The sequence below is a fragment of the Staurois parvus genome, unplaced genomic scaffold, assembly GCF_062004578.1.
Source record: "Staurois parvus isolate SC_StPar_1 unplaced genomic scaffold, SC_StPar_1.0 ptg002119l, whole genome shotgun sequence".
In the NCBI taxonomy this organism is placed as follows: Eukaryota; Metazoa; Chordata; class Amphibia; order Anura; family Ranidae; genus Staurois; species Staurois parvus.
Genome location: NW_028319915.1, coordinates 117537 through 142285, shown reverse-complemented (window position 1 = coordinate 142285; position 24749 = coordinate 117537). Strand labels below are relative to the sequence as shown.

Sequence of the window (24749 nt, the reverse complement as noted above, 5' to 3'; positions counted from 1 at the left end):
CTCTCCTTTTTATCTGCTTTCAGGTGTGATTTCTATATTGCCCACACCTGTTACTTGCCCCAGGTGAGTTTACAGGAGCATCACATGCTTGTAACATTCTTATTTATCCGCAGTTGTGAAAGGGTGCCAATACTTTTGTCCAGCCCATTTTTGGAGGTTTGTGTGACATTATGTCGAATTTGCTTTCTTTCCTCCCTTTTTTTGTTTTGTCCCAATACACACAAAGGGAATAAACATGTGTATAGCAAAACATGTGTTAATGCAATACGTTTCGTGAGAAATACATGATTTCCTGGAGAAATATCAAGGGTGCCAACAATTTCGGCCATGACTGTATATATATACATATATATATATATATATATATATAAATTAGCATTATATTATTATTATTATTTTTTGTTATTATTATATCATTGTTATTATAATTATTATTATATATTTATTTATATATTTATTATTTACATATGTATAATTATTATATATTATTTATATATAATATCATTATATTATTATTATTATTATTGTTGTTAGATTATTATTATATCATTTATTATTATTATTTATTTATTTAGTATCTTGGACATTCAGAACCTTTTCCTAGTTTTGTAAGGGACCCTTTCCGACCAATGGTGGAGGTGGTGGAGGTGGTGGAGGTGGTGGAGCAATACGAGGTGTGATGATCTGGCGTGATGGTATTCCTGCCCTTTGTTCTCTTGTGGGTATAATGAGAAGAGCGGATTCATGTCACATCAACAGTCACACCCAGATACTTAATATCATCTCCAGGAAGGAGCGCGCCGCCCCCATACACCACTCCAGACGCCATGGATCTCCGGGTGACCTCCATCCTCCTCTGCCTGGTCGGGGGTAAGTAGGGAGGGTGCTCCTCATGTCTGGGGGGGACCCTTGCGGTGGAAGGAATTGTGTTCTGTGTGTCTGATATCCTCAATAGAAGACTAAAGCCACACGGAGAGAAAATCGCGGGAAAAATCCCGATTTCTGAGCGACCGTAGGATAATCTGACCGTTAGTACGTGGCTTTCGTCCGAAATTGTTTGACGGGAAATCCAGGGACGGACTGACAACTCGGGGCCCCCGGGCAATAGGGGATCATGGGGCCCCTGTGTCCTTGCCCAAACTCAAAAAAGCCTATGAAAAAGGTACCAGGGGCATCTCATGGGGCCCCCTACTGAGCCCGGGCCCTCGGGCAGTGCCTGAGTTTCCACATGGTCAGTCCGCCCCTGGGGAAATCTTATCAGATCGGACGACTTTCGTTTAACCGCTTCCACGCCGCCCTATGATGGAAATACTGCTACAGGGCGGCACGGGTGCGCAAAATCACACATATATATATATATATTGGCAACACAGTGGCCAAATGGTTAGCACTTCCACCTGGCAGTACTCAGGTCGTAGGTTCATATCCCAACCCCAGCACCACCTGCCTGGAGTTTGCATGTTCTCCCTGTGCTTGTGTGTGTTTTCTCCAGGTACTCCAATTTCCTCCCACACTCCAAAGACATGCTGGTAGGTGAATTGGCTCCTGTCTAAGTTGTCCCTAGTATGTGTATGTATGGATGTGAGTAAGGGGGATATGATCTCCATGTAGAATACATAAGGGGGATATGATCTCCATGTATAATACATAAGGGGGGGGATATGATCTCCATGTATAATACATAAGGGGGGGTATGATCTCCATGTATAATACATAAGGGGGGATATGATCTCCATGTATAATACATAAGGGGGATATGATCTCCATGTATAATACATAAGGGGGATATGATCTCCATGTATAATACATAAGGGGGGGGTACGATCTCCATGTATAATACATAAGGGGGGATATGATCTCCATGTATAGTACATAAGGGGGGTATGATCTCCAGGTATAATACATAAGGGGGGGATATGATCTCCATGTATAATACATAAGGGGGGGGATATGATCTCCATGTATAATACATAAGGGGGGATATGATCTCCATGTATAATACATAAGGGGGGATATGATCTATAGGTATAATACAAAAGGGGGGGGATATGATCACCATGTATAATACATAAGGGGGGATATGATCTCCATGTATAATACATAAGGGGGGATATGATCTCCATGTATAATACATAAGGGGGGGTATGATCACCATGTATAATACATAAGGGGGGGGGGTATGATCTCCATGTATAATACATAAGGGGGGATATGATCTCCATGTATAATACATAAGGGGGATATGATCTCCATGTATAATACATAAGGGGGGATATGATCACCATGTATAATACATAAGGGGGGATATGATCTCCATGTATAATACATAAGGGGGGATATGATCTCCATGTATAATACATAAGGGGGATATGATCACCATGTATAATACATAAGGGGGGATATGATCTCCATGTATAATACATAAGGGGGGGATATGATCCCCATGTATAATACATAAGGGGGGGATATGATCTCCATGTATAATACATAAGGGGAGGGATATGATCTCCATGTATAATACATAAGGGGGGTATGATCTCCATGTATAATACATAAGGGGGGTATGATCTCCATGTATAATACATAAGGGGGGTATGATCTCCAGGTATAATACAAAAGGGGGGATATGATCTCCATGTATAATACATAAGGGGAGGGATATGATCTCCATGTATAATACATAAGGGGGATATGATCTCCATGTATAATACATAAGGGGGGATATGATCTCCATGTATAATACATAAGGGGGGGATATGATCTCCATGTATAATACATAAGGGGGATATGATCTCCATGTATAATACATAAGGGGGATATGATCTCCATGTATAATACATAAGGAGGGATATGATCTCCATGTATAATACATAAGGGGGGATATGATCTCCATGTATAATACATAAGGGGGGGATATGATCTCCATGTATAATACATAAGGGGGGATATGATCTCCATGTATAATACATAAGGGGGGATATGATCACCATGTATAATACATAAGGGGGGATATGATCTCCATGTATAATACATAAGGTAGGATATCATCTCCATGTATAATACATAAGGGGGGATATGAGCTCCATGTATAATACATAAGGGGGATATGATCACCATGTATAATACATAAGGGGGGATATGATCTCCATGTATAATACATAAGGGGGGGATATGATCCCCATGTATAATACATAAGGGGGGATATGATCTCCATGTATAATACATAAGGGGGGATATGATCTCCATGTATAATACATAAGGGGGGATATGATCTCCATGTATAATACATAAGGGGGGATATGATCTCCATGTATAATACATAAGGGGGGATATGATCACCATGTATAATACATAAGGGGGGATATGATCACCATGTATAATACATAAGAGGGGATATGATCACCATGTATAATACATAAGGGGGGATATGATCTCCATGTATAATACATAAGGGGGGATATGATCTCCATGTATAATACATAAGGGGGGGATATGATCTCCATGTATAATACATAAGGGGGGATATGATCTCCATGTATAATACATAAGGGGGGATATGATCTCCATGTATAATACATAAGGGGGGATATGATCTCCATGTATAATACATAAGGGGGGATATGATCTCCATGTATAATACATAAGGGGGGGATATGATCTCCATGTATAATACATAAGGGGGGATATGATCTCCATGTATAATACATAAGGGGGGATATGATCTCCATGTATAATACATAAGGGGGATATATGATCTCCATGTATATTACATAAGGGGGGATATGATCTCCATGTATAATACATAAGGGGGGATATGATCTCCATGTATAATACATAAGGGGGATATGATCTCCATGTATAATACATAAGGGGGGATATGATCTCCATGTATAATACATAAGGGGGGATATGATCTCCATGTATAATACATAAGGGGGATATGATCTCCATGTATAATACATAAGGGGGGATATGATCTCCATGTATAATACATAAGGGGGGATATGATCTCCATGTATAATACATAAGGGGGATATGATCTCCATGTATAATACATAAGGGGGGATATGATCTCCATGTATAATACATAAGGGGGATATGATCTCCATGTATAATACATAAGGGGGGATATGATCTCCATGTATAATACATAAGGGGGGATATGATCTCCATGTATAATACATAAGGGGGATATGATCTCCATGTATAATACATAAGGGGGGATATGATCACCATGTATAATACATAAGGGGGGATATGATCTCCATGTATAATACATAAGGGGGGAATATGATCACCATGTATAATACATAAGGGGGGGATATGATCTCCATGTATAATACATAAGGGGGGATATGATCTCCATGTATAATACATAAGGGGGGATATGATCTCCATGTATAATTCTTTTTAATATATTTTTATATATAAATATATATATATATATATATATATATATATATATATATATATATATATTTACATCAGGTCAGACTGGATGGACCACTTGATCTTTCTCTGCCCTCACTTTTCTGTGGTCTATGTTTCTATGTCTGAATGAACACACATGAATAGTGACTGCAAAAAACAGAAACCAGCAAATTTTGCATGTCAAAAACCAAGGCATGATGAATGCATCAATAGCCTACACATATGTAGCACCCTCCTCGGTCGCTAGGGGGCGCTAGATTCTAATGTTACGTATACACTATAAGAAAATCATACAAAACTTTTCATACGAAGACCGATCGTCCGATAATCGGAACGTTAGTACACAGCTTGCAAGAGATGATCACGACAATTCGTGCGACAGTATCCGAAGGGACAAGCGCAAAAAATACCAGATCGTACGATTTTAATTTAATCAGTACATTACAATACATGACATCACTTTCTAAATTCTTTTCTTTGGTACGAGAATTTTTGTTTCTTTAGTAATCTTTTCACTTTCGATGTGAAACTAGCAGGCGAAAAAAAAACAGGCGATCGTTCGTCCGATATTCTCATCGTGTGTATGGGGCTTAATCCTCAGTTAGAAGAGCTGATGGTGTAATAGCCAGGGATCAAACTGTGGTCAGGGGCTGAGAAGCTCTGCAGATTAGCTTTCTGAGGCTTCCCCTCGCTGTGAAACTTTGGATATTATTGAAGCAGGGGGTAAGGAGTGGCTGGTTTGCACTCTCAAGGGATCCCAGCCAATCCCCAACAGCAGGCTTGGCAAGGGGCCAGGACAGCCCTTAAGGCCCCTTTCACGTGAGTTGTCCATTTTTCAGGCGGACCCGATTGGTCCATCCATAGATTTCTATGGACTGGCGAGTGTCAGCGGACAATACCCTGAGAGCGGCCACCAACCCACCAGCTCACAGAGGACTGAGTGAGTAGACCTACACCCCCTGGACCATAAAGGGGAAGAAGCGGTCCAGCAGAAGGCCTGAGAGCGGCCACCGACCCACCAGCTCATGGACAGAGGACTGAGTGAGTAGACCTGCACCCCCTGGGCCAGTAAGGGGAAGGAGCAGCCCAGCAGAAGGCCTGAGAGCAGCCACCGACCCTCCAGCTCATAGACAGAGGACTGAGTGAGTAGACCTGCACCCCCTGGACCGAAATGGGGAAGGAGCGGCCCAGCAGAAGGCCTGAGAGTGGCCACCGACCAACCAGCTCACAGACAGAGGACTGAGTGAGTAGACCTGCACCCCCTGGGCCAGTAAGGGGAAGGAGCAGCCCAGCAGTAGGCCTGAGAGCGACCACTGACCCACTAGCTTACAGACAGAGGACTGAGTGAGTAGACCTGCACCCCCTGGACCAAGAAGGGAAAGGAGCGGCCCAGCAGAAGGCTGAGAGCAGCCACCAACCCACCACTTCACATACAGAGGACTGAGTGAGTAGACCTGCACCCCCTGGGCCAGTAAGGGGAAGGAGCGGCCCAGCAGAAGGCTGAGAGCAGCCACCAACCCACCACTTCACATACAGAGGACTGAGTGAGTAGACCTGCACCCCCTGGGACAGTAAGGGGAAGGAGCACTGGATTAGCTGCTACCCAGGACTGTCTTCCCTTAAAGTGACAGGCACTGGGTCCCCTGCCCAAGGATTCACCCAGAAAAGCTGGATCAGGGGTCTGGGGTCTGGTTTGGTACACCAGGAGATGCTGGCTGGCTCTACAGAAGAGGATTTTTGCTGCTAAAGAGACTTGTACATAGTTCCAGGAAGATTGTCCTCGGTTGCCAGTTCCCTTGGCCATCCCTTACACCCATTACCTCATCCAACTTTATATTCCCATAGTAAAATCCCAAAAATAAAAAAAAGACGAGCTCAAGGACTGATTACTGTCTCCTGGATGCACGTCTGAAAGGGAAAATGCATGTTGCCTGGCTGTGCAGGACTATAGGGGGACCCAAAACCCAGCAACTCCAATGGGGGGTAGTGCTACATATAAAGTCTGCTGTAAAAAAAAACACAATTCTCCTGGCATTAACCTCTTCCTGTCTGGCCCATGTCAATAAATGGCCAGGCGGGAGCGCTGCCGATGCGGGTGGACATTGCAAAACATCCATTGCATCCATTGCCTGTGCGCACTCCCTGGGAGTGCACGGCACCACGATCGCTGTATGGGACCTCATTGTGAGATCCCAGTTCATGTGATCCCTGATTGGCTAATCAGTGATCACATGAATAGTAGTATACAAGATGTCACTTCTGACATTGTTGCTTACTACTTGTAAAATCTGTGAATGATCACAGAGGTCACATGGTCCAGGCCATTCACAACATCCTTGTACCATGTGACAAGCTGTGACCAATCACAGCTCTCACAGTATTTCTCAATGGCTGCAAGAATGCAGCCAGAGAGAAGGAGAAATGATTGTACAGCCTTTATGGGTGTAAAAGCAATCAGTGTAAAAAAAGAAAAAAAAAATCTTCATCACCCCCCACAAGTAGTACAGTGTCACCATGGTGACACTGTACTGATAGGGTGACAGTATGTAAAAAAAAACAAATAATAATATAAAAAAATAAAATAAAAATGTAAAAAAATGTTTTGAAAAATTATAATTTTTGGTTATAAACTAATTTGTTTTTTTTTTGTTTTTTTTTTAACTAAAAAGATAACTGAATACATTTTGGCCAAGATTTATGAAGAAAGATTATTTATTTGCAAAATGTTATAAGAAAAACACTTTTTTCATTTATATAGCAAAAAAATAAAAATCCCAGCGGTGAATAAATACCACCAAAATAAAGCTTTATCTGTCTCAAAAAAAATGCTAAAAAATTCATATGGGTACAGTGTTGCATGACCGCGCAATTGTCATTAAAAGTGTGAAAGCGCTGAAAGCTGAAAATTGGCCTTTGGGGGCGAGAAGGGGGGGAAAGTGTCCGGACTGGATGGGGGGGAAAGTGTCGGGACTGGAAGGGGGGAAAGTGTCCGGACTGGATGGGGGGGAAAGTGTCCGGACTGGAAGGGGGGAAAGTGTCGGGACTGGAAGGGGGGAAAGTGTCCGGACTGGAAGGGAGGGAAAGTGTCGGGACTGGAAGGGGGGGAAAGTGTCGGGACTGGAAGGGGGGGAAAGTGTCGGGACTGGAAGGGGGGGGAAGTGTCCGCACTGGAAGGTGGGGAAAGTGTCCGGACTGGAAGGGGGGGAAAGTGTCCGGACTGGAAGGGGGGAAAGTGTCCGGACTGGAAGGGGGGGAAAAGTGTCCGGACTGGAAGGGGGGGAAAGTGTCCGGACTGGAAGGGAGGGAAAGTGTCGGGACTGGAAGGGGGGGAAAGTGTCCGGACTGGAAGGGGGGGAAAGTGTCGGGACTGGAAGGGGGGGGAAGTGTCCGCACTGGAAGGGGGGGAAAGTGTCCGGACTGGAAGGGGGTGAAAGTGTCCGGACTGGGAGGGGGGGAAAGTGTCCGGACTGGAAGGGGGGAAAGTGTCCGGACTGGAAGGGGGTGAAAGTGTCCGGACTGGAAGGGGGGGAAAGTGTCCGGACTGGAAGGGGGGAAAGTGTCCGGACTGGAAGGGGGAGAAAGTGTCCGGACTGGAAGGGGGTGAAAGTGTCCGGACTGGAAGGGGGTGAAAGTGTCCGGACTGGAAGGGGGTGAAAGTGTCCGGACTGGAAGGGGGGGAAAGCGTCCGGACTGGAAGGGGGGGAAAGCGTCCGGACTGGAAGGGGGGGAAAGCGTCCGGACTGGAAGGGGGGGAAAGCGTCCGGACTGGAAGGGGGTGAAAGTGTCCGGACTGGAAGGGGGGGAAAGTGTCCGGACTGGAAGGAGGGGAAAGTGTCCGGACTGGAAGAGGGGGAAAGTCAGTTTCACACATATGCAATTATGGTGTGCTGACACACATTGAAATTAATGCATTTGATATTTCGTTATACTTTTTTTTTTTATTTGTTGACATTCGTTGTGCATTTGGAGCTTTGTATATAGTCGAATCGCCAAAAGTCATATTTTCTTCTGGAAATCGATCTGTTACGAAACACATACAGTGAAGGAAATGCGTATTTGCTCCCCGGCTGATGCTGAATGTTCGCCCCTCACACAGAAATGATCGGTCTAACAATGGAATGTTCGCCCCTCACACAGAAATGATCGGTCTAACAATGGAATGTTCGCCCCTCACACAGAAATGATCGGTCTAACAATGGAATGTTCGCCCCTCACACAGAAATGATCGGTCTAACAATGTTATGTTCGGTGTAACACTGAGAGACAGAATACAACAACAAATTCAGCAGAAATGCATCTAACAAATGATGACTGATCTGCATGTTCATGAGGGAAAGAAGGATTTGATCCCCTTCACAAAACATGACTTAGTACTTGGTGGCAAATCCCTTGTTGGCAATCACAGAGGTCAGACGTTTCCTGGAGTTGGCCCCCAGGAAGGATTTTGGCCCACTCCTCTTGGCAGATTTTCTCCAAGTCATTAAGGTTTGGTGGCTGACGTTTGGCAACTCGAACTTTCATCTCTCTCCACAGATTTTCAGCCGGATTAGGGTCTGGAGACTGGCTAGGCCACTCCAGGACATTAATGTGCTTCTTCTTGAGCCGCTCCTTTGTTGCCTTAGCCGTGTGTTTTGGGTCATTGTCATGCTGGAACACCCATCCACCACCCATTTTCAATGCCCTGGCTGAGGGAAGAAGGTTCTCACCCAAGATTTGATGGTACATTGCCCCGTCCATAGTCCGTTTGATGCGGTGCAGTTGTCCTGTGCCCTTAGCAGAAAAACACCCCCAAAGCAGAATGTTTCCACCACCATGTTTCACAGTTGGGATGGTGTTCTTGGGGTCATAGGCAGAATTCCTCCTCCTCCAAACACGGTGAGTTGAGTTGATGCCAAAGACCTGGATTTTGGTCTCCTCTGACCACAACACTTCCCACCAGTCCTCCTCTGCATCATTCAGATGTTCAGTGGCAGACTTCAGACGGGCCTGGACATGGGCTTTCTTGAGCAGAGGGACCTTGCGGGCACTGCAGGATTTCAGTCCTTGTCGGCGTAGTGTGTTACCAATTGTTTTCTTGGTGACTGTGGTCCCAGCTGCCTGGAGATCATTGACAAGATCCTCACGTGTAGTTCTGGGATGATCCCTCACTGTTCTCATGATCATTGACACTCCACGAGGTGAGATCTTGCATGGTGCACCAGACCTAGGGAGACTGACACTTGTTTTGTGTTTCTTCCATTTGTGAATGATTGCACCAACTGTTGTCACCTTCTCACCAAGCTGCTTGGCCATAGTTTGGTAGCCCAGTCCAGCCTTGTGTAGGTCTACCATCTTGTCCCTGACATCCTTGGACAGCTCTTTGGTCTTTGCCATGGTGGAGAGTTTGGAATCTGATGGTTTGATGGCTCCTGTGGACAGGTGTCTTTTATACAGGTAACACAATGAGATTAGCAGCACTCCCTTTAAGAGACTGCTTCTAATCTCAGCTTGCTACCTGTACGAAAGACACCTGGGAGCCATAAATCCTGCTGAATGATAGGGGATCAAATCCTTCTTTCCCTCATGAACATGCAGATCCGTCATCATTTGTTAGACACATTTCTGCTGAATTTGTTGTTGTATTCGGTCTCTCAGTGTTACACCGAACATTCCATTGTTAGACCGATCATTTCTGTGTGAGGGGCGAACATTCCATTGTTAGACCGATCATTTCTGTGTGAGGGGCGAACATTCCATTGTTAGACCGATCATTTCTGTGTGAGGGGCGAACATTCCATTGTTAGACCGATCATTTCTGTGTGAGGGGCGAACATTCCATTGTTAGACCGATCATTTCTGTGTGAGGGGCGAACATTCCATTGTTAGACCGATCATTTCTGTGTGAGGGACGAACATTCAGCATCAGCCGGGGAGCAAATACACATTTCCTTCACTGTATGTCGATTACATGTCACATCCTCCTAGTTCTGGATTCTTGCCCAAGTAAACGATCTGTTAATGAAGTGTTGGGCAATGTTGTTGTATCAGCGGAGCAGATGTCAGAGGCTTTCATTTGTTTTTTTTCTGTCTGAGGCACACAGGAGATGTTTTCTTTGTCTGTCTCGATATTAAATTCTCTTCGGTCTTGCACAGGTGTACTGGCTCCTCCCCTTCTGTCTTGCACAGGTGTACCGGCTCCTCCCCTTCAGTCTTGCACAGGTGTATCGGCTCCTCCCCTTCAGTCTTGCACAGGTGTACCGGCTCCTCCCCTTCAGTCTTGCACAGGTGTATCGGCTCCTCCCCTTCAGTCTTGCACAGGTGTACCAGCTCCTTCCCTTCAGTCTTGCACAGGTGTACCGGCTCCTCCCCTTCAGTCTTGCACAGGTGTATCAGCTCCTCCCCTTCAGTCTTGCACAGGTGTACCAGCCCCTCCCCTTCAGTCTTGCACAGGTGTACCGGCTCCTCCCCTTCAGTCTTGCACAGGTGTACCGGCTCCTCTCCTTCAGTCTTGCACAGGTGTACCGGCTCCTCCCCTTCAGTCTTGCACAGGTGTACCGGCTCCTCCCCTTCAGTCTTGCACAGTTGTACCGGCTCCTCTCTGGACTCAAATGGCTTACTGCAAATCTTACATCGATCCAGTTGCTGTGCCCGTTGGCAGGTCTTCTCTCCCCTTGGCCTGATCTCACAAGTTTGGCTATGAGCAGTGGGAGCCATTGGCTGTCAGTTAAATCCTATGAGGAGGGAGAAGGGGGTGGGGCCAAACTGCATCATGTGTGTCTATGGATGCACACAGCCCGGCTCAGGAGTGTGCCCACATATGTGCCACCATAGGAAGAGAAGGAGCAGAGAGAGCCAGTAGGGGACCCCAGAAGAAGAGGTAAGGGGAAGCTCTCTGCAATACCCTTGAGAACACACATGGAAAGAGATATTCTTTTCTTTGTGTGATAGCATGGGATGGCCATTAAAGGACACTTGTGGCACAAGATCATGGAGGCCACCACTCCTGCCCTCAGTTTCTGGACATGCTAGTTGCCTGGCTGCCATGCTTTTCCATTGGTCTTCAAACTTTTTGAGGCACAGGCCTGGAACAAGTGTGCAGATCAGGAGTTGTAATTTCACTTTGACTTGCTGATCTGCAAGTAGGGTGCCAATATGTTCTCTGACGGAGCAACGGTAGCTTCATTTTCCCCAGATTACTGATTTCCTGTCATCTACACAGACTGCCTACTTCTGCTTTTGAAAATGTAATTTATTTTAATAATAACATCTTATCTTTTTTACCATTTTAGTGCCCTTACCTCTTCTCTCCGACATCAGCTCACAACCCCCAACTTGGAACAGGAAAGATCCTTCAAGGAATATCACTGAACTATCTCCAGTGACACCAGAACTTTTTGTCTCTGTAAATGTCACTGCTGTGGACCCAGTGCCCTCAGAGTCTTCAGTTCCAGCAACTTTTCAGAGCGGAGGGTCCTCACCAATATTCTCTCCAACCAAATCCGAGAAGCCCATCTCTCCTCCAAACCCTGTTAGTGAGACCATGTTGTCGAACAGCAATATGACTGATGTGGGATCTATTATAATAAACCAAACCATCACATCACCTCCTAAAAGACCACAGGCGGTCACTTTTCCTGGTCCAGAAACTGCTTCCACTGAACTTCTGGTCACCTCAGGACCATCTGCCACCATGATAATGGAAGGGAAAACCAGAAATATTGCCACCAACACTTACCCTTCTGGATATTTGGCCAAAGTTTCAGCTGAAAATGCTGTTTTAATGGATCCAAAAACTTACTCAACATCATCCACTGCTTCAACTGCACCAACTTACCCACACACCTACCCAATATCAACAACAGCCACAACTGCACCATCCTACCCACAAACTTTCTCAACATCATTAACAGGCACAACGGCACCAACTTACCAACAAACTCACCCAAAACTATCAACTGCCACAACTGCACCAACTTACTCAACATCAACTGCCACAACTGCACCAACTTACCCACAAACTTACTCAACATCATCAACTGCCACAACTACACCAACATACCCACAAACTCACCCAACACCATCAACTGCCACAACTGCACCAAATTACCCAACATCATTAAGTGTCACAACTGATCCAACTTATCCACAAACTTTCCCCACGTCAGCAAGAGCCACAACTGCACCAACTTACCCAATGTCATCAACTGCCACAACTGCACCAACTTACTCAACATCATCAACTGCACCAACTTACTCACAAACTTACTCAACATCATCAACAGGCACAAATGGACCAACTTACCCAACATCATCAACAGCCACAACTGCACCAACTTACCCAACATCATCAACAGGCACAACTGCACAAATTCGCCCAACACCCCTGACTGCCACAACTGTAGCAACTTACCCAACATCATCAACAGGCACAACTGCACAAATTCGCCCAACACCCCTGACTGCCACAACTGTAGCAACTTACCCAACATCATCAACAGCCACAACTGCACCAACTTACCCAACATCATCAACAGCCACAACTGCACCAACTTACCCAACATCATCAACAGCCACAACTGCACCAACTTACCCAACATCATCAACAGTCACAACTGCACCAACTTACCCAACATCATCAACAGTGACAACTGCACCAACTTACCCAACATCATCAACAGCCACAACTGCACCAACTTACCCAACATCATCAACAGCCACAACTGCACCAACTTACCCAACATCATCAACAGCCACAACTGCACCAACTTACCCAACATCATCAACAGTCACAACTGCACCAACTTACCCAACATCATCAACAGCCACAACTGCACCAACTTACCCAACATCATCAACAGCCACAACTGCACCAACTTACCCAACATCATCAACAGCCACAACTGCACCAACTTACCCAACATCATCAACAGCCACAACTGCACCAACTTACCCAACATCATCAACAGCCACAACTGCACCAACTTACCCAACATCATCAACAGCCACAACTGCACCAACTTACCCAACATCATCAACAGTCACAACTGCACCAACTTACCCAACATCATCAACAGCCACAACTGCACCAACTTACCCAACATCATCAACAGCCACAACTGCACCAACTTACCCAACATCATCAACAGCCACAACTGCACCAACTTACCCAACATCATCAACAGTCACAACTGCACCAACTTACCCAACATCATCAACAGTCACAACTTCTCCACAAACTTTCCCAACATCATCAACAGTCACAACTTCTCCAACTTCTCCACAAACTTTCCCAACATCATCAACAGGCACAACTGCACCAACTTACCCAACATCATCAACAGCCACAACTGCACCAGCTTACCCAACATCATCAACTTACCCAACATCATCAACAGCCACAACTACACCAACTTACCCACAAACTCGCCCAACACCATCGACTGCCACAACTGCGCCAACTTACCCAACATCATCAACAGGCACAACTACACCAACTTACCCACAAACTCGCCCAACACCATCGACTGCCACAACTGCACCAACATACCCAACATCATCAACAGCCACAACTGTACCAACTTACCCAACATCATCAACAGGCACAACTACACCAACTTACCCACAAACTCGCCCAACACCATCGACTGCCACAACTGCACCAACTTACCCAACATCATCAACTTACACAACATCATCAACAGCCACAACTGCACCAACTTACCCAACATCATCAACAGCCACAACTGCACCAACGTACCCAACATCATCAACAGCCACAACTGCACCAACCAACCCAACATCATCAACAACCATAACTGCACCAATTTCTGTAGTATCAGTAGGAACTACAACCAAAGCAATATCTTCTAATATGTCTAATGTCACATCACTAGCTGCCCAAGCTGTATCAGCATCATCTAGTATTACTAATTCTCCATCACCAAGTGCAGCACCTGGGACAACGATGGCTCTTACAAGTCCAATAACATCATCGGCAACCAAATCAACACTATTACCATCATTGCCACCAGCAGCACCTAATATTACCAACTCTACTTCACCAGCTACCACATCTGCCTTAACGATGGCTTCTGTCACTCTAAACCCATCACTTGGAAGCCAAACGTCACCCATATCATCTAATGTAACCAACTTAGCATCTCCAGCTATCACACCTGCACTGATGACTACTCTTACAAGGCAAGCAACATCACTGGGAACATCAACAACACTATTGCCATCTAATGTAACCAACTCCTCATTATCATTGGCAAAAACTGCACCTATGATGTCTAATATGACCAACTCTACATCACCAACTACCACAGTTCTACGAATGTCTCTCAACTCTACAACCGTCCAAACTGAACCAACCTCATTTTCTGTCACCAATGAAACATCACCATCCACCAAAGTTGTACCAATATTGTCCAATCTGCCTTCCAACACAACACAAGCTACCTTGAGTTTCCCATCATTATCCAGTATAGCTAGTTCAGCATTATTCACTACCATAACTGTGCCAATAACATCTAATGTTACTAAGCTTCCATCACCAACAGTATCCAATAACACCGGGTCAGCTTCAACTTCAAGAACATTAAGCATGAATACCACTATACCACAAGTTACTGGGACTATACGGTCTAATGCCACAGACTTCACATCACTGACTACCAAAACTGCACCCGTAACACCATATATCACTAAAACCATTATGTCAGATAAAGCAGCTACAGCGTCTAATATCACCGGAGTCTCTTCTGCAGATGCAACCACCATGCCAAAGTCCAATACTTCAGATGCACCAAAATGGTATAACGCCACCACATTGCTGTCCCCAGCTGCCACCAATGCACCTATAATATCTGCTTTAAGTACCTCTATATCGTTAGATGCGAGAACTGCCGCAGAAATGTCTAATGTTAGTCAGTATTCATCACCATCAACCACAGCAGTGCCTGGAACGTCCAACATTACTCCTTCTGTATCTCCATCTTTACTAATAATGCCCAATATAACTAGATCAGCATTATTAGATTCCAGAACTGCCCCAATAACATCTAAAATATCTACGACCCTAGGAGGTCCTACAGCTGCAGCCACAATGAAGAATACCAATGATGTAATGCCAACAACAAATCTGAATATATCACTGGTTGCTGGAAGTACTCCAGTACCATCAAGGATAATTGACTCCACATCGATGGCTACCAAAACTACACCAAGAATATCTGACGCCACAGACTCTGCTGTAACCAAAACAACAGATTCAACATCAACTAACTTAGTTGTGACCCTAACATCTACCATAAATCCACCAGTAACGACTATCATCTCTTTTGCAGGACCACCGGCTCCAACAACTGCTTCAATAATGATCGATAATGCTCTCTCTTTACCAACCACTACTGCTATAGCATCAATCAAAACTAACCAGACTCCGGCCATATCCCCCCTTACTACATCTGTTCCAACGGTGTCTCATACCATCGCTTCTACCTCAGCAGTTAGCAAAACGGCACCGATAACATATACTGTAAATGGAGCTTCATCACCAACAACAGTCTCTACTATCATTGATGACACATCAAGACCCTCTGCACCAGTGAATCCCACCATGGCACAATACACCTCTAAGGCCTCTTCACCAAATAGAGTTTTCGAGAACAATACCATCCCAGTAATGCCTGGAATTAGTGTGTTGAGCAGTACGTCAACCCTGGAAAAGGTTTCTACAATTGCCAAAACGCCAGCAAGTGCCGCAACTATTTCTACAACTGGTGCTCCATCAACCAGTACCACAACTATACCTTTTAATACAACTTTGACGATTATGAGAACAACATTTTTGGCTGAAACTAAGCCAGTAAACATGAGCTTCCCAACTAAGACGTCAACTGCTTCCACACTGGAACAGGCCAATGCTACCAAAACTACCACTAACATAACTGATGGCACTGCTGAAATGTGGCCTACAGAGATTGTCACCTTGGGAACCTATGAGTCAGACAGCAGAGGTAAGTGGTCAAGATTTACACATTACTGTAGAGCTACCCCCTCAAGGACCGCTGATTTGTTTCCCAGGTTACTGTCCCATTAGTGCAGCGGCAGGCCAGCTAACAGCAACATTCAATCCTCTGGCTCAAGAGACAGTCTAGGGGTTGTTTTTTTTAAAGTTTATTGGATGGGGTTTAGGGTAGCTGTGGGATGCTCCAGAACACTGAACAGGAATGTAAGGACACTCTTCCCTTTGCAGCTACTTCCTAACATTGTCCTTTGAGCGAGTGGACATAAAATGGGCAGCACTGGAGGACCAATAGCAATGTTCGAAGCCAGGAAAGCCTATACAGTTCCTTGAAAAATGAGGAGCAAGCCAAAGGTTGGTAACAAGTGGTTACAGGTAGGGATCAAGCAGAAGTGCTGTGGAGGAACAAGTCCAAGGTCAGTAATGAGTGGTTGAAGGTTGGGATCAAGCAGAAGTGCTGTCAAGGAACAAGCCAAAGGTTGGTAATGAGTGGTTGAAGGTTGGGATCAAGTAGAAGCTTAGTTGAGGAGCAAGCCAAAGGTCTGTAACAAGTGGTTGCAGGTAGGGATTAAGTAGAAGAGTAGTCAAGGAACAAGTCAAAGGCTGGTAACAAGCATTTGCAGGTTGGGATCAAGCAGAAGTGTAGTCAGTAAACAAGTCAAAAGGTCGGTAACAAGTGGTATCAGGTAGGGATCAAGCAGAAGTGATGTTGAGGAAGAATCCAAAGGTCGGTAATGAGTGGTTGCAGGTAGGGATCAAGCGGAAGTGTAGTCGAGGAACAAGCCAAAGGTTGGTAACGAATGGTTGGGATCAAGTAGAAGCTTAGTTGAGCAGAATGCCAAAGGTTGGTAATGAATGGTTGCAGGTAGGGATCAAGCGGAAGTGTAGTCGAGGAACAAGCAAAAGGTTGGTAACGAATGGTTTGGATCAAGTAGAAGCTTAGTTGAGCAGAATGCCAAAGGTTGGTAATGAATGGTTGCAGGTTGGGATCCAGCAGAAGTGTAGTTGAGGAGCAAGCCAAAGGTTGGTAATGAATGGTTGCAGGTTGGGATCCAGCAGAAGTGTAGTTGAGGAGCAAGCCAAAGGTTGGTAATGAATGGTTGCAGGTTGGGATCCAGCAGAAGTGTAGTTGAGGAGCAAGCCAAAGGTTGGTATTGAATGGTTGCAGGTTGAGATCCAGCAGAAGTGTAGTTGAGGAGCAAGCCAAAGGTCGGTAATGAATGGTTGCAGGTTGAGATCCAGCAGAAGTGTAGTTGAGGAGCAAGCCAAAGGTTGGTAATGAGTGGTTGCAGGTTGAGATCCAGCAGAAGTGTAGTTGAGGAGCAAGCCAAAGGTTGGTAATGAATGGTTACAGGTTGGGATCCAGCAGAAGTGTAGTTGAGGAGCAAGCCAAAGGTCGGTAATGAGTGGTTGCAGGTTGGGATCAAGCGGAGGTGTAGTTGAGGAGCAAGCCAAAGGTCGGTAATGAGTGGTTGCAGGTTGGGATCAAGCGGAGGTGTAGTCGAGGAACAAGCCAAAGGTTGGTAACGAATGGTTGTGATCAAGTAGAAGCTTAGTTGAGCCGAATGCCAAAGGTCGGTAGTGAGTGGTTGCAGATTGAGGTTAAGCAGAAGCGTAGTCAAGGAACAAGCCAAAGGTCGGTAACAAGCGGTAGGGAAGATACGAATGGCAGCAGGAGTGACAAAGTGAGATATTAGTTGGAGAGAACACAATGATCTGGCAAACAGGAAGTACAAAGGCATGGGTTAAATAGGAAGTTCGTGGGGGGAGCAAAGAGGTCAAGGTTCCCTAGAATCAAAGTTCAAGACAAGATTGTCCAAGGAGCTGTCCAGCATCTCAGGTGGCTCAGCGAGCAGAGGTACTGTCAGATACAGCAGAGGATGCAGGTTCAGATCTGGGTCCTGACACTATGACTTGTCTGAGGATCGCCCCACAATGAGACGTTTCTAAAGCTCTGCTGTTTCAGGGAATGTTCCTGGACAGTAGATGATTTCCCGCAGTATATAATAAGAGTCAGTATTCCCTGTTACACTAATGAGTGATACAGTCTACACCTGACGATCTCTGACAGTCCAGTGTGCAGAATATAATGAGATCTGTCTGTTTGGTCAACAGGAATCATGGCGCTGAGATTAAGACTGGAGTCAACTGCCATTTATCCTTTAACAACCCAGGCCATTCTGAAACTGGTAAGTGCTTTGTTTCTGCAGGTTCTGGGGATGATCCAAACAAAGATGGGGGGGGGGATCCCCGTAAAGTGTTCTAAGTAAGACTTTCTGTTCACACAAGGGAGGATACAGGAGGTAGAAGAGCTTACACTCTATTAGGGTATAATGGAGGATACAGAAGGTAGAAGAGCTTACAATCTATTAGGATATAAGGGAGGATACAGAAGGCAAAAGAGCTTACAATCTATTAGGGTATAAGGAGGATACAGAAGAGAGAAGAGCTTACAATCTATTAGGGTATAAGGGAGGATACAGGAGGTAGAAGAGCTTACACTCTATTAGGGTATAAGGGAGGATACAGAAGGTAGAAGAGCTTACAATCTATTAGGATATAAGGGAGGATACAGAAGGCAGAAGAGCTTACAATCTATTAGGGTGTAAGGGAGGATACAGGAGGTAGAAGAGCTTACAATCTATTAGGGTATAAGGGAGGATACAGGAGGTAGAAGAGCTTACAATCTATTAGGGTATAAGGAGGATACAGGAGGTAGAAGAGCTTACAATCTATTAGGGTATAAGGGAGGATACAGGAGGTAGAAGAGCTTACAATCTATTAGGATATAAGGGAGGATACAGGAGGTAGAAGAGCTTACAATCTATTATGATATAAGGGAGGATACAGGAGGTAGAAGAGCTTACAATCTATCTGGATATAAGGGAGGATACAGGAGGTAGAAGAGCTTACAATCTATTATGATATACGGGAGGATACAGGAGGTAGAAGAGCTTACACCCTATTAGGGTATACGGGAGGATACAGGAGGTAGAAGAGCTTACAATCTATTAGGGTATAAGGAGGATACAGGAGGTAGAAGAGCTTACAATCTATTAGGGTATAAGGGGGGATACAGGAGGTAGAAGAGCTTACAATCTATTAGGATATAAGGGAGGATACAGGAGGTAGAAGAGCTTACAATCTATTAGGGTATAAGGGGGATACAGGAGGTAGAAGAGCTTACAATCTATTAGGGTATACGGGAGGATACAGGAGGTAGAAGAGCTTACAATCTATTAGGGTATAAGGGGGATACAGAAGGTAGAAGAGCTTACAATCTATTAGGATATAAGGGAGGATACAGAAGGCAAAAGAGCTTACAATCTATTAGGGTATAAGGGAGGATACAGGAGGTAGAAGAGCTTACAATCTATTAGGATATAAGGGAGGATACAGGAGGTAGAAGAGCTTACAATCTATTAGGGTATAAGGGAGGATACAGGAGGTAGAAGAGCTTACAATCTATTAGGGTATAAGGAGGATACAGGAGGTAGAAGAGCTTACAATCTAATAGGGTATAAGGGAGGATACAGGAGGTAGAAGAGCTTACACTCTATTAGGGTATAAGGGAGGATACAGGAGGTAGAAGAGCTTACACTCTATTAGGGTATAAGGGAGGCTTACACTCTATTAGGGTATAAGGGAGGATACAGAAGGTAGAAGAGCTTACAATCTATTAGGGTATAAGGGAGGATACAGGAGGTAGAAGAGCTTACAATCTATCTGGATATAAGGGAGGATACAGAAGGTAGAAGAGCTTACAATCTATTAGGGTATACGGGAGGATACAGGAGGTAGAAGAGCTTACAATCTATTGGGGTATAAGGGGGGATACAGGAGGTAGAAGAGCTTACAATCCATTAGGATATAAGGGAGGATACAGAAGGTAGAAGAGCTTACACTCTATTAGGGTATAAGGGAGGCTTACACTCTATTAGGGTATAAGGGAGGATACAGAAGGTAGAAGAGCTTACAATCTATTAGGGTATAAGGGAGGATACAGGAGGTAGAAGAGCTTACAATCTATTAGGGTATAAGGGAGGATACAGGAGGTAGAAGAGCTTACAATCTATTAGGGTATAAGGAGGATACAGGAGGTAGAAGAGCTTACAATCTATCTGGATATAAGGGAGGATACAGGAGGTAGAAGAGCTTACAATCTATTGGGGTATAAGGGGGGATACAGGAGGTAGAAGAGCTTACAATCCATTAGGATATAAGGGAGGATACAGAAGGTAGAAGAGCTTACACTCTATTAGGGTATAATGGAGGATACAGAAGGTAGAAGAGCTTACAATCTATTAGGATATAAGGGAGGATACAGGAGGTAGAAGAGCTTACAATCTATTAGGGTATAAGGGAGGATACAGGAGGTAGAAGAGCTTACAATCTATTAGGGTATAAGGGAGGATACAGGAGGTAGAAGAGCTTACAATCTATTAGGATATAAGGGAGGATACAGAAGGTAGAAGAGCTTACAATCTATTAGGGTATAAGGGAGGATACAGGAGGTAGAAGAGCTTACAATCTATTAGGGTATAAGGGGGGATACAGGAGGTAGAAGAGCTTACAATCTATTAGGATATAAGGAGGATACAGGAGGTAGAAGAGCTTACAATCTATTAGGGTATAAGGGGGGATACAGGAGGTAGAAGAGCTTACAATCTATTAAGGTATAAGGGGGGATACAGGAGGTACTCAATCCCCCCAAAATATTTTCCTATTACATTTCTACATTCTTTCTGGGTCTCTGTTGCAGATCCTCATGATAGTTTACCATACAGAGATCAGTGGAGTCTCCCTCTAGTGGTTATCTGTGTACTACGCTATGCAGAGGAGTAGCAGGCAGACATCACCATGTGTGATGAGGGGATTCAGCCGCTCAGTAAGTCTTTTTTTGAACTTCAAACTATGAGGAGTAAAGCAAAGTCCTTATTCAGTGCTGCAAATCACTAGGCAATCCATGATATTCAGGAATAAAATATGGCTGTCCCCACAATTATTAGAAACAAGGAGACAAAGCCATCTTCTCCTATCCTTTCACTAGCTAACTCTCCTCGCCTGAAATACTCTGCGCTGCTGGAGGACTCCGCTCCTTCCTCTATAACTCCTCTCCTGAAATACTCTGCACTGCTGGAGGACTCCGCTCCTTCCTCTATAACTCTCCTCTCCTGAAATACTCTGCACTGCTGGAGGACTCCGCTCCTTCCTCTATAACTCCTCTCCTGAAATACTCTGCACTGCTGGAGGACTCCGCTCCTTCCTCTATAACTCTCCTCTCCTGAAATACTCTGCACTGCTGGAGGACTCCGCTCCTTCCTCTATAACTCCTCTCCTGAAATACTCTGCACTGCTGGAGGACTCCGCTCCTTCCTCTATAACTCCTCTCCTGAAATACTCTGCACTGCTGGAGGACTCCGCTCCTTCCTCTATAACTCTCCTCTCCTGAAATACTCTGCACTGCTGGAGGACTCCTCTCCTTCCTCTATAACTCTCCTCTCCTGAAATACTCGGCACTGCTGGAGGACTCCGCTCCTTCCTCTATAACTCCTCTCCTGAAATACTCTGCTCTGCTGGAGGACTCCGCTCCTTCCTCTATATCTCTCCTCTCCTGAAATACTCTGCACTGCTGGAGGACTCCGCTCCTTCCTCTATAACTCTCCTCTCCTGAAATACTCTGCGCTGCTGGAGGACTCCGCTCCTTCCTCTATAACTCCTCTCCTGAAATACTCTGCACTGCCGGAGGACTCCGCTCCTTCCTCTATAACTCCTCTCCTGAAATACTCTGCACTGCCGGAGGACTCCGCTCCTTCCTCTATAACTCTCCTCTCCTGAAATACTCTGCACTGCCGGAGGACTCCTCTCCTTCCTCTATAACTCCTCTCCTGAAATACTCTGCGCTGCTGGAGGACTCCGCTCCTTCCTCTATAACTCCTCTCCTGAAATACTCTGCTCTGCTGGAGGACTCCGCTCCTTCCTCTATAACTCCTCTCCTGAAATACTCTGCACTGCTGGAGGACTCCGCTCCTTCCTCTATAACTCCTCTCCTGAAATACTCTGCGCTGCTGGAGGACTCCGCTCCTTCCTCTATAACTCCTCTCCTGAAATACTCTGCACTGCTGGAGGACTCCGCTCCTTCCTCTATAACTCCTCTCCTGAAATACTCTGCACTGCCGGAGGACTCCGCTCCTTCCTCTATAACTCTCCTCTCCTGAAATACTCTGCACTGCTGGAGGACTCCGCTCCTTCCTCTATAACTCCTCTCCTGAAATACTCTGCACTGCTGGAGGACTCCGCTCCTTCCTCTATAACTCTCCTCTCCTCAAATACTCTGCACTGCTGGAGGACTCCGCTCCTTCCTCTATAACTCCTCTCCTGAAATACTCTGCACTGCTGGAGGACTCCGCTCCTTCCTCTATAACTCCTCTCCTGAAATACTCTGCTCTGCTGGAGGACTCCGCTCCTTCCTCTATAACTCCTCTCCTGAAATACTCTGCACTGCTGGAGGACTCCGCTCCTTCCTCTATAACTCCTCTCCTGAAATACTCTGCTCTGCTGGAGGACTCCGCTCCTTCCTCTATAACTCTCCTCTCCTGAAATACTCTGCGCTGCTGGAGGACTCCGCTCCTTCCTCTATAACTCCTCTCCTGAAATACTCTGCTCTGCTGGAGGACTCCGCTCCTTCCTCTATAACTCCTCTCCTGAAATACTCTGCTCTGCTGGAGGACTCCGCTCCTTCCTCTATATCTCTCCTCTCCTGAAATACTCTGCACTGCTGGAGGACTCCGCTCCTTCCTCTATAACTCCTCTCCTGAAATACTCTGCACTGCTGGAGGACTCCGCTCCTTCCTCTATAACTCCTCTCCTGAAATACTCTGCACTGCCGGAGGACTCCGCTCCTTCCTCTATAACTCCTCTCCTGAAATACTCTGCGCTGCCGGAGGACTCCGCTCCTTCCTCTATAACTCCTCTCCTGAAATACTCTGCTCTGCTGGAGGACTCCGCTCCTTCCTCTATAACTCCTCTCCTGAAATACTCTGCACTGCCGGAGGACTCCGCTCCTTCCTCTATAACTCTCCTCTCCTGAAATACTCTGCACTGCCGGAGGACTCCTCTCCTTCCTCTATAACTCCTCTCCTGAAATACTCTGCGCTGCTGGAGGACTCCGCTCCTTCCTCTATAACTCCTCTCCTGAAATACTCTGCACTGCTGGAGGACTCCGCTCCTTCCTCTATAACTCCTCTCCTGAAATACTCTGCGCTGCTGGAGGACTCCTCTCCTTCCTCTATAACTCCTCTCCTGAAATACTCTGCACTGCTGGAGGACTCCGCTCCTTCCTCTATAACTCTCCTCTCCTGAAATACTCTGCACTGCCGGAGGACTCCTCTCCTTCCTCTATAACTCCTCTCCTGAAATACTCTGCACTGCTGGAGGACTCCGCTCCTTCCTCTATAACTCCTCTCCTGAATTACTCTGCACTGCTGGAGGACTCCGCTCCTTCCTCTATAACTCCTCTCCTGAAATACTCTGCACTGCTGGAGGACTCCTCTCCTTCCTCTATAACTCTCCTCTCCTGAAATACTCTGCTCTGCTGGAGGACTCCTCTCCTTCCTCTATAACTCCTCTCCTGAAATACTCTGCTCTGCTGAAGAAGTTCTACCATCTTTAATTCTTCCAGGCAGCCATGACCCTTTGTTGATTCTTGCTGTTGGTGTCGGTGGACCATGACTTTGCAGACAGGTTCCTCTTGTACCCCCTGGGGGGGTTTCCTATAATTGGGTCTCTTCCCATCAGAGCTGTAGAACCTGTTCTTCATTCCAGATCTCAGAAGATAGGAGTGATCTGTAAACATTGCGGAATGTGTGAGCTGAGGGCACTATGGAGAGATACTAATCCACACAACAAAGGAGCTTCTATTGTTTGTAGAACCCGCCCCCCCATGTACGCCCTCATCACCCGCCCCATCACCCCCTCCCCACTCAGCGCAGTGCCTGTCCCGCCATACAGAGGCCTGTGGGACAGTTATAGGACAGTTTCACCTTTTAGTCCTCCTGCACACAGGACGTTTTTACAGCGGCTAGTTTTGGCTTTTGGCATTTTTTTCTACAGCCAGTAACCTCCCCAGCATGTTATCCTATGCGTCCGTACACACACAGGCTTTCATCAGCTTTTTTTGGAGGGACCCCCAGAACTAGAGGGTTTCTAGAGAGGCATCCAGTGTGCATGAGGACTTAGCTGGCCATAGATAGATACACTATAATGCCGAGAGTATTGGGCCCGCCCTCCAAATCATGTGATTCAGGTGTTC

The 24749-nt window shown here is 45.7% G+C and overlaps 1 protein-coding gene across 1 annotated transcript in view; it reads left to right on the top strand.

The window, feature by feature from the left end:
- The first annotated feature begins 827 nt into the window (after positions 1 to 827).
- Positions 828 to 24749, top strand: part of LOC149432658 (uncharacterized) — a 30688-nt gene continuing 6766 nt past the window's right edge. The window contains exons 1-3 of the mRNA XM_089665083.1: positions 828 to 870; positions 11700 to 16430; positions 18554 to 18627. Coding sequence (XP_089521209.1) covers positions 828 to 870; positions 11700 to 16430; positions 18554 to 18627 — 4848 coding nt within the window. The remainder of the gene's footprint in view (positions 871 to 11699; positions 16431 to 18553; positions 18628 to 24749) is intronic.